Source organism: Crinia signifera, chromosome 1 (genome assembly GCF_055691185.1).
Source record: "Crinia signifera chromosome 1, ASM5569118v1, whole genome shotgun sequence".
NCBI classification, from domain to species: Eukaryota; Metazoa; Chordata; class Amphibia; order Anura; family Myobatrachidae; genus Crinia; species Crinia signifera.
Window position 1 is genome coordinate 261,840,438 of NC_139217.1, and position 13,939 is coordinate 261,854,376.

Here is a 13,939-nt window from a genome sequence, read left to right on the forward strand (position 1 = left end):
AAAATTGATCTGGTTTTGCATTGTAAAATGATTTCCGCTTTAAAAATAGGCAGACTTACAGAAATTCACAAATAGCATGCATCTTGCAGGCCAGTACATATTGCCCATAGAGTATTCTATAGAAAAATCTGAAGCCATGTGTATGCCAGTTTGTATAGAATATAAAAGTAGGTACAGTACTTGCCACTTTTCCATTGGCCGGTGAGCATTCTAGAACACATGCAATAAAGACATCAGAAAAGCATACTCTTGGATAAATTTATTTCATAATTTTTTATATAAACAGTTAATTCTTGAATAATTTACACTCCGCATGTTTCCTTTGAATAGTCAAAGATATTTTCTGTACATGAAGGTTTTAGCTCTAATATGAAAACATTGAAAAAATAAACCGCTTTTCTTCCCCATTTTCAATCATTTTAATATTTTTTTCTATTATTTATGTCTAGGATTTTTGAAATTTCCTCTCTCAAACATGGCACATAGATATATATATATTATCCTTAAATTTAATTTTAACAGTTCCTCTGCCAGACTGGGAGGGGTTAGACCATACATGCCTCCTCTGGCAGCCTAGGAAAAGTTAAAATGAGGTATTTGATGGGAACAAGTAAAGAGCATAAAAAGCATTTTTCAGGGGTTGAGTACAAAAAATAAAATAAAAGTACAAAAAGCAGCAAACAATAATAACCTACTAAAAAAGTGAAAAGGTTAAACAAAGTGACATACAAATGTGTGATTAGCAGGAACATTGCAGAGTTATTTTAAAGTAATGAATTCAATGTCAAATTACCATAGGCTCTTAACACTGAACACATTAGTGAGCACATTTCCCCCACTCTAATTCACATAAACAGATTACATAAAAAGAGCAATAAAAAGGCAGAATTAGGGGAGGCAGTGAGTGAAATGAGGCAGAAAGCCCTCATTCACAAAGCAGATAAATTCCAAGTTAACATCAAAGTATAAATATACATATTATGTATGGATGGGTACTAGTGACTGGTAGCAGCACATGGACAATACCATAGACCAGACAAGGAACAGTAGTGATGAATCAGCACAATTGATATACAGACTGCAAGAGATTGGAGGTAACTACACTAGCCACACACGGCAGATAGTGTTAGCCAAGGTAATGGCATGTATGCAATATCAAAAACACCAGATCTGCCCTATGAAAATGTGAATACGTTCATTGTGCAGTCATCAAATGTGGCTTATTGCAATTACTTGCCAAAAAGCCTCATGTCCACAATATGTATTTCCATCTCCATTTAATTTGTACAACAATTTGACAGAACTGCCCTATGAGGAAGGGGGTTCTTGGAGAACTTTAAAAAACAGAAATGGCATATGGTAATTGTGTAATGAGTCAGCGTGCACACAATGCCAAATGAGTTGAACATCTATGGAAAAGGACAACCGCTTATTAAAAGCATTCCAAAATTGCCTAGCCTTAGAGGCCATGCTATAGTTGTTCATATAAGAACAGTTAGCTATATGCTAAATTAAAACAAGTGTCTAGAGATATGCCCAAATTTGGCCACACACAAATAGCTAGGTTCTAGAATGACCACAAACCATTACTGACCTCATTTACGTTCTGTTCCATTCAACTGGACATTCCCAGTTGGAATCAGTAGTCATTTTGTATCCATGCATTGATTTACTGCCATTCAAATGTTAAATATTCTTATTAGCCATTAAAATCTCAGTGTATTGAGTACAGGAATACGATCATCTCTCTAGAGTCTTTAATCTGACACACGTTTTGATATTTAAAAATAGTTCAGGGTTAGTGGCACCTCCCTTTGATATACATATACTGATGTAACTTATTTACTAGGGGGGGGGGGGAGGGGATTGCAGAAGAAAGAGAGAAAGCAACACATTTCCCATAAGGTGCATCTTTAAATATTTAGGGGGTATTCAAACACTGTCGTGCTCCCGCAGCCATCTCCCGACGGGGGAGATGGCTGCGGGGCCCTATTCAATGCTGTCTTCCCCGACAGCATTGAACAGGGTTTCTCCGCAGAACGAGCCCGACATCACAAGCTGTCGGGCTCGCTCTGCCAAGAAAAGCCGGAAATAGGCGAGCTCCTGGCTGGAGCTTGTCTATTTCCACACTCAACTCGCGGCCATGCCCCCTTTCTCGCCGCTCGGCGGCCGGGACATTGAATCCCGACCGCCGAGCTCCAGACGAGCAAAGCGAGAACGGAACAGGGGCACGGCTGTCGAGCTTGCTCAACAGCCTTACCCCTGACATTGAATATCCCCCATAGACTCATGGAAAGAAGGGGAAGCATTTAATTAATTAAAACACAACGTTGCACAGGACATAGTTCTGCTCTCTGACATGGACAGCACAAAAATTCGGAATTTTAAAAACATCCTGACATTACTATTAATTACACGCATATACAGTGCACTCCTTGGAAAAAAAAGCATAGCTTGGAGCCACCTTTACACATTTTTGGACTCTATATATAGAAGAAAAAGCTTGGTTCGACAATAATAGATCTGTTATAAAGGAGCAACAGGTAACAGAAATTAATAGAGCAGAGAATAGGTCAAAACCAGCCAAGTGCTTTATTTTCATAAGAGCAAAAAAGGGATCTATCAAGTTAGAGGAGACCTCCACTTGACAACAGAAAATGCAGGAGTAGCAACACCTTGCTGTAGATTTGATTAAAGATCCAAGAGGTAATCAGTTTTTTTTTTTTTTACTCTTTTCTAATAAGCTAATATCAACCGGCGCAAACATTTTTAAAATAATTATAATTACATTCACATTAATTATACCGCAACAACACAAGCACTTAACATAACTCTGCAAGACATTTTCTTCCGGGTACCATACGCAAACAACTAAAAAGCAGCAGTACTGCCAAAGAAACACTTCTTGCATCCATCACCAAATTATTGTGGATTGTAGCTTGAACAACAAAGTTGGTTGAAATTGTTGCTGTGGTAACTTTGAAGACAAGCTTCAGAGAATACATGTTGATATTCAAAAAAATAAACGTTCAAAACTGTTTTATATCCTAATAGAAGTGTTGATGCTTTCTCAAAGCAGTCCTTGAGAGAACATCTGCACTGTAATAGAATGACATGAAGTTACAATCCATGGATGTACTGCTGCTTTGCAAAATTGTATACATTAATTTCAATGGAGGCAGCAGGATGCAGCTCATGCAACAACCTAACCATCCCCATTCATTATTCCATCCTTGCCCAGGTGCACTCACAGATTTTAGGGAGCAGAGCTCAACAAGATATACGGCATGTAAAAAAAGAAAAAAAGAAAAAAAAGTAAGACAAACCTTTATAATAAAACACAGAAAAAAAAAATGAGAACCAAATCCTGACTCACAGCTATTAAATCGAAACGGTGTGCTTAAATGTGTCTTTAAAGGGAAACTAACTTGTATTTTATTTAATTGCTTTCCCCTAAGTAGCAAACTGGTAAGGATGCCGAGACGTGGGTGAAGTCTCTTCTCAGAATAATTTACCAGAGTGCAGTCAAATACCCAAAATGGATCTGCAGGATAATTATAAAATTCTCCAAGTGAAGGTGACTAGAGAATACAAGTTTGGAAAGGCTGCAGCTCTTGAACTGAAAGCAAATTCAAAGATGCCCGGGGGATAAGAAAATAAATGACAGAAAATACAATGATACTTTCCCTTTAATGTTTTGCTGTTCTTTGCAGTAAGACCCTCGTTAGCACCTAAGGGGTCTCACACAAACACACACATACATAATGGAACTGCTGGATGTAACATAAAAATAAAAAAATAAAATCACCACCTCTGTTTCTCACAATCATTGACCACTCACTTCCTCATGTAGGATTTTCAACCACAAAATCCTGACTATCAGAGCACTTCTAAATAAACTACTTCTGCATGGCTTCATTTCTAGCCCGGTAGTGTACATTTCTCACAAACCGTATATGATGAACACTTACTCTTCACATGATCAAATCAACATAGTGGTTTCCAACATAGTACTAAATTTAAATTATCTAGAAATCCTAAAATAATCTCAGCTGGATGAATCGGATTAACAAAAATGGTTACATTAGTGCTATTTAGAAAGATGTAACATACATACTTTAGGAAAGATCAAGGATTTAAGATTGTAATTCACTGATTTTGAATTGGCAAGCAGTCCTGAAAATCTGAAATGATGTAATTTAATTTACTGTAATTATTCTGGCAATGCCCACACAAATAGGGTTATACCTTCTCATTTCCATTTAGAAGTAATGGAAGAAACATGGAAAGGTACGGATTTAGAAAAAAAATTTAAATTGTAATACTGTTTAGGAGATCAAAAATCAGTGAGTAAAAGGTCAAAAATACAAAAAGGTCAACAGAGGTATAATATTAAAATACTCAACCTGAAAAGGTCCTTTTTTTAAATAATAAACTCATTAAAAGGGGAAATTCTTTCACATATATCTATCTTTTATGGGTCAAAATTATAGCATAGCATTTTGGAGATGCCATTGGTCTTGATTTGTGCAGATGCAGCTCCATTTCAGAGAAATGACATGGGTTTGTACATAAAGATGCTGTTTGCAGAAAAGCGCAAACTTTTGTCTGGAACCCATATTTAAAAAATAAAGAAAAACTATTAAAAAAAATAGTGAATACAGGGTACAGTACAAAAGTATTTAAGTTGTTAAATTCATACCATTTATTTCATTATACCTAAACTTTAAAAAGTAACACTAAAAATCAGACAAAAATGAACTCCACTGTTTATGAATTTGCAAAAGCGATGGTCAGTACTTAATGCAAATGTTTAGCTACTGTATGCTACAATATCTCCTTTAAATTTTTAGGTAGAGTTTGGGGACGTATTAGGAACTGACAGCTACATGTATGCACAATATGCTCTTTAGCAACCATCTATGGAATGCATACTTGTGATTCCACAGGAAACAGATCTCTACTAAATATCTGGATGTGCAACATTGTATCCCCCCAAAGGAATGAAGACCAGTCCTGCGCCCAGTCACATTAGTAGACACATTATTTTAATCGATAGAAGAGCTAAAACCCAATTAGTGTAAAAAAAAAAAAAATGGAATCCGTGTTTACTCAACAAAAACAGTATAATACAATCCAACCCATCCACCAATAAGATTATTAAAAACTCATGGTGCAATATATTGGGGAGCGGTTTGTTTTTTACTACAGAAGGTGCGTTGTTTAACGGCATCTCTTTGATGCCTACTTTTTTAATGTACCTTTCGGTGCCAAGTGAATTTGTCAAAATTGGTGTGAAAATTGCCAAGCAAATGTTTTTATTCACCATAATGACCGTTAATGTTTACCTTATATAGGAAATATAATCTTTTTTTACACAATATTTTTATTTGAACTTATATAACAAATGTGAGCGATGCTGGCATTTTTAGCGGATATTTTACACATCTCTCACAGAGATGTTTGCACTCAAAGGGTTAATGATAAGATCACCTGCCTCATAATGATAACCTCCAAATGTCCAAAATAAAAAATGTTGCTAAACGTAGAGAATCATACCTTCAGAAACAAGAGAATTAAAAAAAAATAATACATAATTCTATTCATCCAAACATGAGATTGTTATTAAGATTTCCAGAGAAGGCATTACAACATGGTGGAGTGCTCGTAACCTAAACCGATTCATTCAACTCTTTATTCAGTCCCACCTGGTAAGGGGCATTTATTGTGAAAAACTTGAGGTGCAAGAATATAACCCCTGGTCTTCCAGCACAGCAGGGGTTCATTTTATCCATTTACAATATACTGAGGTAGATAGTGTGCTAACAAAAAACAGATTAAAAATAAAAATCAATCCTCCTGCGCCTCATATCGATTAATAAAAAATGTACATGATATATATATATATATATATATATATACACATATACACACACACACACACATACATAATATATATATATATATATATATATATATATATATATTATACATACAAACAAACATACATACATCATACAAATACAAACAAACATACATACATACATATGTTATCAGGGCTGCCCACCCTCCTGGCCCCAGAAATGTGGGCAAACCTCCCGGAATGTGGCCAGTCTCCCACGAAACAGCCACCCCTCACCCTTCCCGCGTCTTTGTAGCCCTGCGCACCCCCGCTATGCAAAGCCTGAAATACCGGCATTGCACGACGGGGGCGTGGCCACCAGGAAGAGATCGTGCTGACCACGCCCCCACTCTGGATGATCCGCCGGCCGCCCCGTCCCTCCTGCCTCACTGAACTGGCTGCCCATTCCCGAAGGGGGCAGCCAGAAAGTAGGCAACCCTAATATATATAGGCAGCCAGAAAGTAGGCAACCCTGATAGATATATATATATTTGATAGAAAGAGAAATGATATATATATATATATTTACTATGAACGCTAATTACGTGTCTGTACAGTGATCTTCATTATATTAAAATAAATACAATTTTCTCTTAAGAAAAATCTCTTGAATTACAAAAAGGTAACCTGCCAATATATACTTTTGTATTTTTTTTCTCCCATTTTCACTAAACATGTAGTGTTTTGTTTTATTTTATTTTTTTCTTATTTTTTATCTTTTTTTTCCTCCAGAGACTACAAAGGTATTTTCCAACTTTCTATAGGCCAGGGAGAGTTAAATTAAAGGAGAGATTAGGACTTTGAAGTATAGTTTTGTAGGCACTATGAAATAGTATGACAGAGGTTGTGAAATACTGGGACTTGCATATAAAAAGACTGTCATGGAGCAGTGGAATATTAATTTAAAATTAGGGTGCAAGAAAAAGTGTCCATAAGGGGCATTGAGAATGGCTCCAACGCAAACCCCTTGTGGACTAACTGCTAGATTGTCATTTATATGGTTCATAAACTATATTGTTGGGAGCAAAGGTGGTAGTGTTAACACATACAATCTGCAAAATGTGTACTAGATGTGTAATAAAAACCATACAAAGGAAAGGATACCGTTGTTTTGTCAGTTAACCCTTCAGCTTTTTCATCACCCATGGTTGGTTGAGGCAACAGCAAGATGCAGTACTGTGCTCATTCTAACCTCTTTAGCTTTTGGGACCAATCCGTATAAACTTATTATGAAATTCACTTACGCACCTAAAAAATTCCTCATGTTTTCCAAAACGAAAATTAGTTAGTGTAAAAGTATATCAAGTGACCTAAAGTATAAATCTTATATGCAAGCATATGTATTAATAAAATAAAGGATTTTAAATAAATGGGATATGAGTGATAAAGCAAGATAACAGAACAGAGGTAGTTATGTCATCAGGTCAGAAATTATGGAACTGAAAAGATGTCAGCAGTTTGACACAAAATGTAATATGGCAATCAGTCATAATGCAAAACCAGCCTCATAACGTATTGGAGCTTTACATTGAGTGGTGAACTTGCTGAAATCTCTTAGGTTTCATAGTAAAACAAAGGTTTGTGGCTTAAACAGCTGGAAGATCATTATGCACAAGATAACGGTTTGTATGGTGTTATACGGATCTATAGAATATACCGTTCTGTTTAAATAGTAGGATAAAATTATAAGGTTCAGAATTTTAGGATGAAAGATATACGTACAAGCTATATACACCAATAATTAATGGCACATAATAGAAGATTAATGGAGAAAAGCTTAACTGGGAGATAGTACAATGATCAACAGAAGGATCTACAGTAGGATTTTATACAGTGCAGCACAGAAAGCTGAATGGAGATGTCGGGGGGGGGGGGGGGGGGGGGGGGGATTATGCATCCCAACCATAGTCCACAAAGTTATAGAAAGTGGTTTTGTACTATGTGGATAAAATCCCATCTAGTGTATAGAATATACATATAGAATAATTGTATAACCTACAATTGCACTTTGTGAGATACAATTAAAATGCCATAAATGCAAAAAAAAAGGAGTTTTGTTGGATTTTCCCTTTGTTACACTGCATAATATGTTTCATGGGAATAACAAGGTTTTCTAATGTGGGCTTCGATAATGAACAAAAAAAAATATATATATATAAATATATTTTTCATAAATCTGGATTTTGAAATAAAAAAAAGTTTGACCACCGATTAGAGCTTGTATAGGGATATTACAACCAACAAAGAGCGTATTAAAAAGTATATCAAATACATATGAGAATTAAAGCAATGGCTATATATGAGCCGTAATGGTTATAGAAAGCATTCCAGGCAAGAAACACATTTTTTTTAAACTTTACATAAACCACAGACACAGTTAGTGACTAGTAACCTCCCTTACTTATATGGGGAGAATAACTACTCCACAAGTTTTACATTATTAAATGTATATCACTTGTAGGAGTACTGGTATTCTCTTAAAAAAAAAAGAAAAAATCAATTTGTTTGCCAAATCCCAGTTACAACAATAAAAAAAATAAAAGAAATCATAGTACATAAGTAGTTTAGGTTTTAGGTGGAGAGAAGTAAATGGCCAGATTGCCCTTTTTGGTCTGATTAAAAATATTCCTGACAAACTAAATATCAACCATTTCAAACTTTTGTTTCCGTTTTTACGAGCAAAACTCGCTCCATCATCATCATCATCATCTTTGAGATCCATAACCACTTGGTGACTAACAGGAAAATCAAACGCTATCGTCGTAGAGGGAACATGATTAAACTAGCACAGTTTATGCATCTCAAGTCGAAGTTCAACAAGTGTTATGTTTCTGGTGGGAAAACTCAGCAGTTCATGACAATGATTAGACAGTGGGGCAACATGTCGGCCACATGTACTTCAACTTATGAAACAGTCCACATGTGGTACCCTTGCTGGCTTTTTTTTTTATATATAAGAATATCTTCATTTCTGCAAGTTGTTTTCCCAATCACGTTATAGTAAAGCTCCTTATGCTCTCTCTTAACCAGAACAGCTCCACAAATATCAAGGTTCACATTAAACCTTAATCCATTACACATATAAAAAGGGATAGCTTTAAATTTTGCCTTCTTCAAGAGCAATAGTTTTATTATGTTTTGTTACGCACGTGTGCTTTAAAGTAATCCAGATGTATCTGCTCCTCATCCTCTTGTAAGCATTGCACACCTTTACTTTTGCTAGTAAAAAGCCACTGGAAATAAATAGGCAATAAAGTGTAGGTGAGTAGAATGGAGTTTCCTCCCTTGCTATGTATGTTCACAGTTTCACCCTATAGTCAGCTTGTCAAAAACAAAACAAAACTAAAGAAAAAAAACACAAAAGACTATATAAAGTCAAGAACCCGATGGGACAACGAAACATTCAAAACCTGAAGAGGGTGTTGGCGGTTTGATGGTCAACCCATGGGTATTAGTTCTGTCCTGAGATTTGACGGAGGATAGTTATATTTTCAGAGGGGTGGGCTGTGTGTGTTAGGATGGGCTGGAACGAGGCAAAGATAGAATGCGTCCGTTTTTCCTACTCCCGTTCATGTGAGTGTAGGGTATGTGTTCCTCATAGAGGTTTCCTCGTCCATCCTCCCGAAGTGAACAGGAAGATGGGTCAAGAGGGGTGCTTTCCATGTTTTCAAAATCTATCTCCAGATCATCTGTCTCAGGTGGTTTGTTTTCATCACTGTAGTAGAAGGACAACTCATGGAAACTTGGATGGATGTCATCCTTTAGCATATCGATGATCTCCAAGAAAGTAGGCCGCATTTTGGGATTATATTGCCAGCACATCTGCATCAGACTATGACTAACAGATAAAGACAAAAGGTTCAAGTATCAGATATATATCCCAGTGATGTAGAAGTTATTTATAGCTTTTTAGGCTTTGAAACTTACAGTCTATGGTGACAGTTCTCTGGCTGTTCAAGGGAACCACCATCCATAACAAACTTGAGCACTTGCTCATTCGATAACCCCTGATACGGTTGTTCAGCCAAACTTGTTATTTCCCAGAGCACTACGCCAAAAGACCTGATAAAAAGTGGAAAGACAGATCTTAAAGTAATGTACATTTATGTCAATCATTTTTTCTTATTCAGGTTATATTGTATAAGCACATTTGTTTACACCTGCCCACAGTAAATAACAATAGTTTCAAGATTTTATCGAAAGTTTTATTGTTAATTAGTAATCAGTTTATTTTCTAAGAAAGGTGTTGCAACATTTTAAACAAACAAACAATATATATATATATATATATATTCTTAATTACTAATATAATTATAATATAATTATATTAGATCAATTTTCTTTAATTTGTCTTATTGTGCATTCTCTCATGCACCGTGTTTTAACCTATAGCTTAACTTCGTAGCTTATTTTAACCACTTCCCTAGATGATTAGCGACTGGTGTGTTGGGAACTGCTCACTTTAAAAGCACAGTCTGCTGTGAGCTTTAGACCAGATAGCATACCTAGAATAAAACATTAATATGATAGCTTGGTTTATTGTAATGATTTTGAGCAATAGTGTTAGGACCTTAAAGCTGGTCTCCCTCTTACCTACATAAAACTTGCTGCAGGGACAAAAATAATATAGATGACAAACTTAAGCGTTACAAGAGAGATAGTGATTGATGGGAAGCTTTAAGGAAAGGATGGCAAATCACAGGAGTGCCATTAAGAAAGCTATATTGAAAGGTCACAGCGACCAACCAGTGGCACGCCACTTCCTTGAGGTGCGTCATCCGTTGACCACCTTGAGGTATCGTATCATTGATCAGGTACCTCATAATACTAGAGGGGGAGATAGGGCTCGTAAACTATTGCAGCTAGAATCCAAATGGATTTTCCAGTTAAAGACCCTAGCACCAATGGGTTTAAATGAAAATTTGGGTGTCAGCTCCTTCTTATGAATGATACTGTTTAGCATTACATGTCTCTTTGTTCTAATATACATCTAATGTTATTTTCTCACCTTAGCGGCAGTGCCGGTTAGGTACATATAAATAAAGTTTTTCTGCAATTCTGAGGAACATAGATCCCACTTCTCTCTACTGAACACTAGAGGTAGTTATCCTCCTGGATTGTTTTACCGATATATTGGATTTCATCACCAGGAGTCTAAAGAATTTCAATACCTGTTTTCAGTACATGTAACCTTTCGATGTTGTATGTATATGTATGTGAATTTTTTGTACACGGTTTTGCACATATATATATATATATATATATATATATATATATATATATATACACACACACATATATATATATATATATATATATATATATATATATATATATATACACACACACACACACACACACACACACATATATATATATATATATATACACATATATATATATATATATATATACACATACATACATACATACACACACACACACACACACACACATATATATATTGCTATTTTATATGTATTCTTTTGGACATAATATTTGTTATTATGCTGTTGCATTTAAGAAACCACGTTCTGATAGCTGACCACCTCCAGCTGTGTCTGGTGGGTGGAGTCGGCTGATCAGCTTACACATGGGTTGGGGCTATATAAGGTCTGCCTTTTGTCTATTCTGTATCCTGATGAAGAGAATTAAATTCTCGAAACGTTGATAAGTAACAGGTCTACATTTATTCAAAGACGCTGGAGTGCCGCCTTATTTCTTTGTTGCATATTGGAACCTTGTGGGGTTACCAAGCGAAGGCACCTGGTGCCATTACCAGGAACTGGGCTGTGGAGTGCGCCCTGCTGCAAGCTAACAATCTATAGGGACATAGGAGGGAAACACAAGGACAGGCATCAGTAATAGCATAGCAGTCCCACCAAGTTACAAGTCCAGAAGGGAAGCTATATAATACATACAGTAAGTGCCTCAGAGGGTTATGTGTATGGAATTTAAATATGATAAGCTTGCCTGAAGAGGTGAGTTTTCAGGGAACACTTGAAAATTTGGAGGCTAGTGGAGAGTCTTATTGTAGGTGGAAGGACATTCCATAGGATGGGAGCAGCCCGATGAAAGTCCTGTAATAGTGAATGGGAGCTGGTGATCCGTGCAGAAGAGAGACGCAGATCTTGTGCAGAGCAGAGTGGTCGAGATGGGAGATATTTTGTGATAAGTAAAGAGATATATGCTGGTGCAGTATAGTTAATAGCTTTATACAGTATGCAAGTAGAAGTGTTTTATATTGAATATGGTAAGATACAGGCAACCAATGGAGGAATTGGCAGAGCGGATCAGCAGACGATGAGCGTCTTGCAAGGAAGATCAGCCTAGCAGCAGCATTTAAAATGGATTGCAGTGGCGAGAGTCTGTTCTTGGGAAGACCAGTTAGGAGACTACTGCAATAATCAATGCGGAATATAATGAGTGCATGGATAAGAGATTTAGTAGTGTATTGTGTGAGATACGGTCCTATTTCGGATATGTTTTTTAGATGCATGTAACATGATTTAACAGATTAAATGTGGCGAAAAAGGACAGTTCACAGTCGACAATGACCCCTAGGCAACTAGCTTGTGGGATAGGGTAGATCAGTGGTAGCCAACCCTAGCCCTCGAGAGCTATCAACAGTTCACATTTTCCAGACAACCTAGCTGCTGCACAGCTGCACTCATTAATCACTGACACATTTTAAAAGATACACAGATGGAGCTAATTAGCTCACTTGTGATTCTGTAAGGAGACCTGCAAAACATGAACTGTTGGTAGCTCTCGAGGACTAGGGTTGGCTACCCCAGGGGTAGATCGTCAAGTTGTCAAGAGTTATGGAGATATCAGGGTGGTAACTGTTCTTGGTTGGTGGGAGTATAAGTAATTCCGTTTTGGAAATATTGAGTTTAAGTTGGCGAGAAGACATCCAATTTGAGATGGCAGAGACATTCAGAGACTCGCCCCAAAACCACTGGTGACAACAACTCTGCGGTTGATAGATAGATTTGAGTATCATCCGCATATAAGTGATACTGAAATCCGAAAGAGCTGATTAGTTTGCCAAGAGAGGAAGTATAGATTGAAAAATGCAGAGGACCTAAGACTGAGCCTTGCGGAACTCCAACTGACAGAGGTAGTGAATAGGAAGTAGAGTAAATATTCTTATTCAATACTTTGTTCTTTACATAGTCGAATGTGCTGACAACAAAATCACACAAATTATCAATGGAAATCAAATGTATTAACCCACAGAGGTCTGCATTTGGAGTCACACTCAAAATTAAAGTGGAAAAACACACTACAGGCTGATCCAACTTTGATGTAATGTCCTTAAAACAAGTCAAAATGAGGCTCAGTAGTGTGTGGGGCCTCCACGTGCCTCTATGACCTCCCTACAATGCCTGGGCATGCTCCTGATGAGGTGGCGGATGGTCTCCTGAGGGATCACCTCCCAGACCTGGACTAAAGCATCCGCCAACTCCTGGACAGTCAGTGGTACAACGTGGCGTTGGTGGATGGAGCGAGACATGATGTCCCAGATGTGCTCAATTGGATTCAGGTCTGGGGAACGGGCGGGCCAGTCCATACCATCAATGCCTTCGTCTTGCAGGAACTGCTGACACACTCCAGCCACATGAGGTCTAGCATTAGGAGGAACCCAGGGCCAACCGCACTGGCATATGATCTCACAAGGGGTCTGAGGATCTCATCTCGGTACCTTATGGCAGTCAGGCTACCTCTGGCGAGCATATGGAGGGCTGTGCCGCCCCCCAAAGAAATGCCACCCCACACCATTACTGACCCACTGCCAAACTGGTCATGCTGGAGGATGTTGCAGGCAGCAGAACAGTCTCCTTGGTGTCTCCAGACTCTGTCACGTCTGTCATGTGCTCAGTGTGAACCTGCTTTCATCTGTGAAGAGCACATGGAGCCAGTAGCGAATTTCCCAATCTTGGTGTCCTCTGGCAAATGCCTAACGACCTGCACAGTGTTGGACTGTAAGCACAACACCCATCTGTGGACGTCGGGCCCTCATACCACCCTCAT

The 13,939-nt window shown here is 37.5% G+C and overlaps 1 protein-coding gene across 1 annotated transcript in view; it reads right to left on the reverse strand.

The window, feature by feature from the left end:
* Positions 1 to 244: 244 nt before the first annotated feature.
* The window catches only part of INSR (insulin receptor), a 120,247-nt gene continuing 106,552 nt past the window's right edge, over positions 245 to 13,939 (reverse strand). Inside the window, exons 20-21 of the mRNA XM_083181986.1 lie at positions 9,830 to 9,964; positions 245 to 9,740 (exon numbers count right to left, since the gene is read on the reverse strand). Of these exons, the coding sequence (XP_083038112.1) occupies positions 9,416 to 9,740; positions 9,830 to 9,964 (460 nt within the window). The 3' untranslated portion in view covers positions 245 to 9,415. The remainder of the gene's footprint in view (positions 9,741 to 9,829; positions 9,965 to 13,939) is intronic.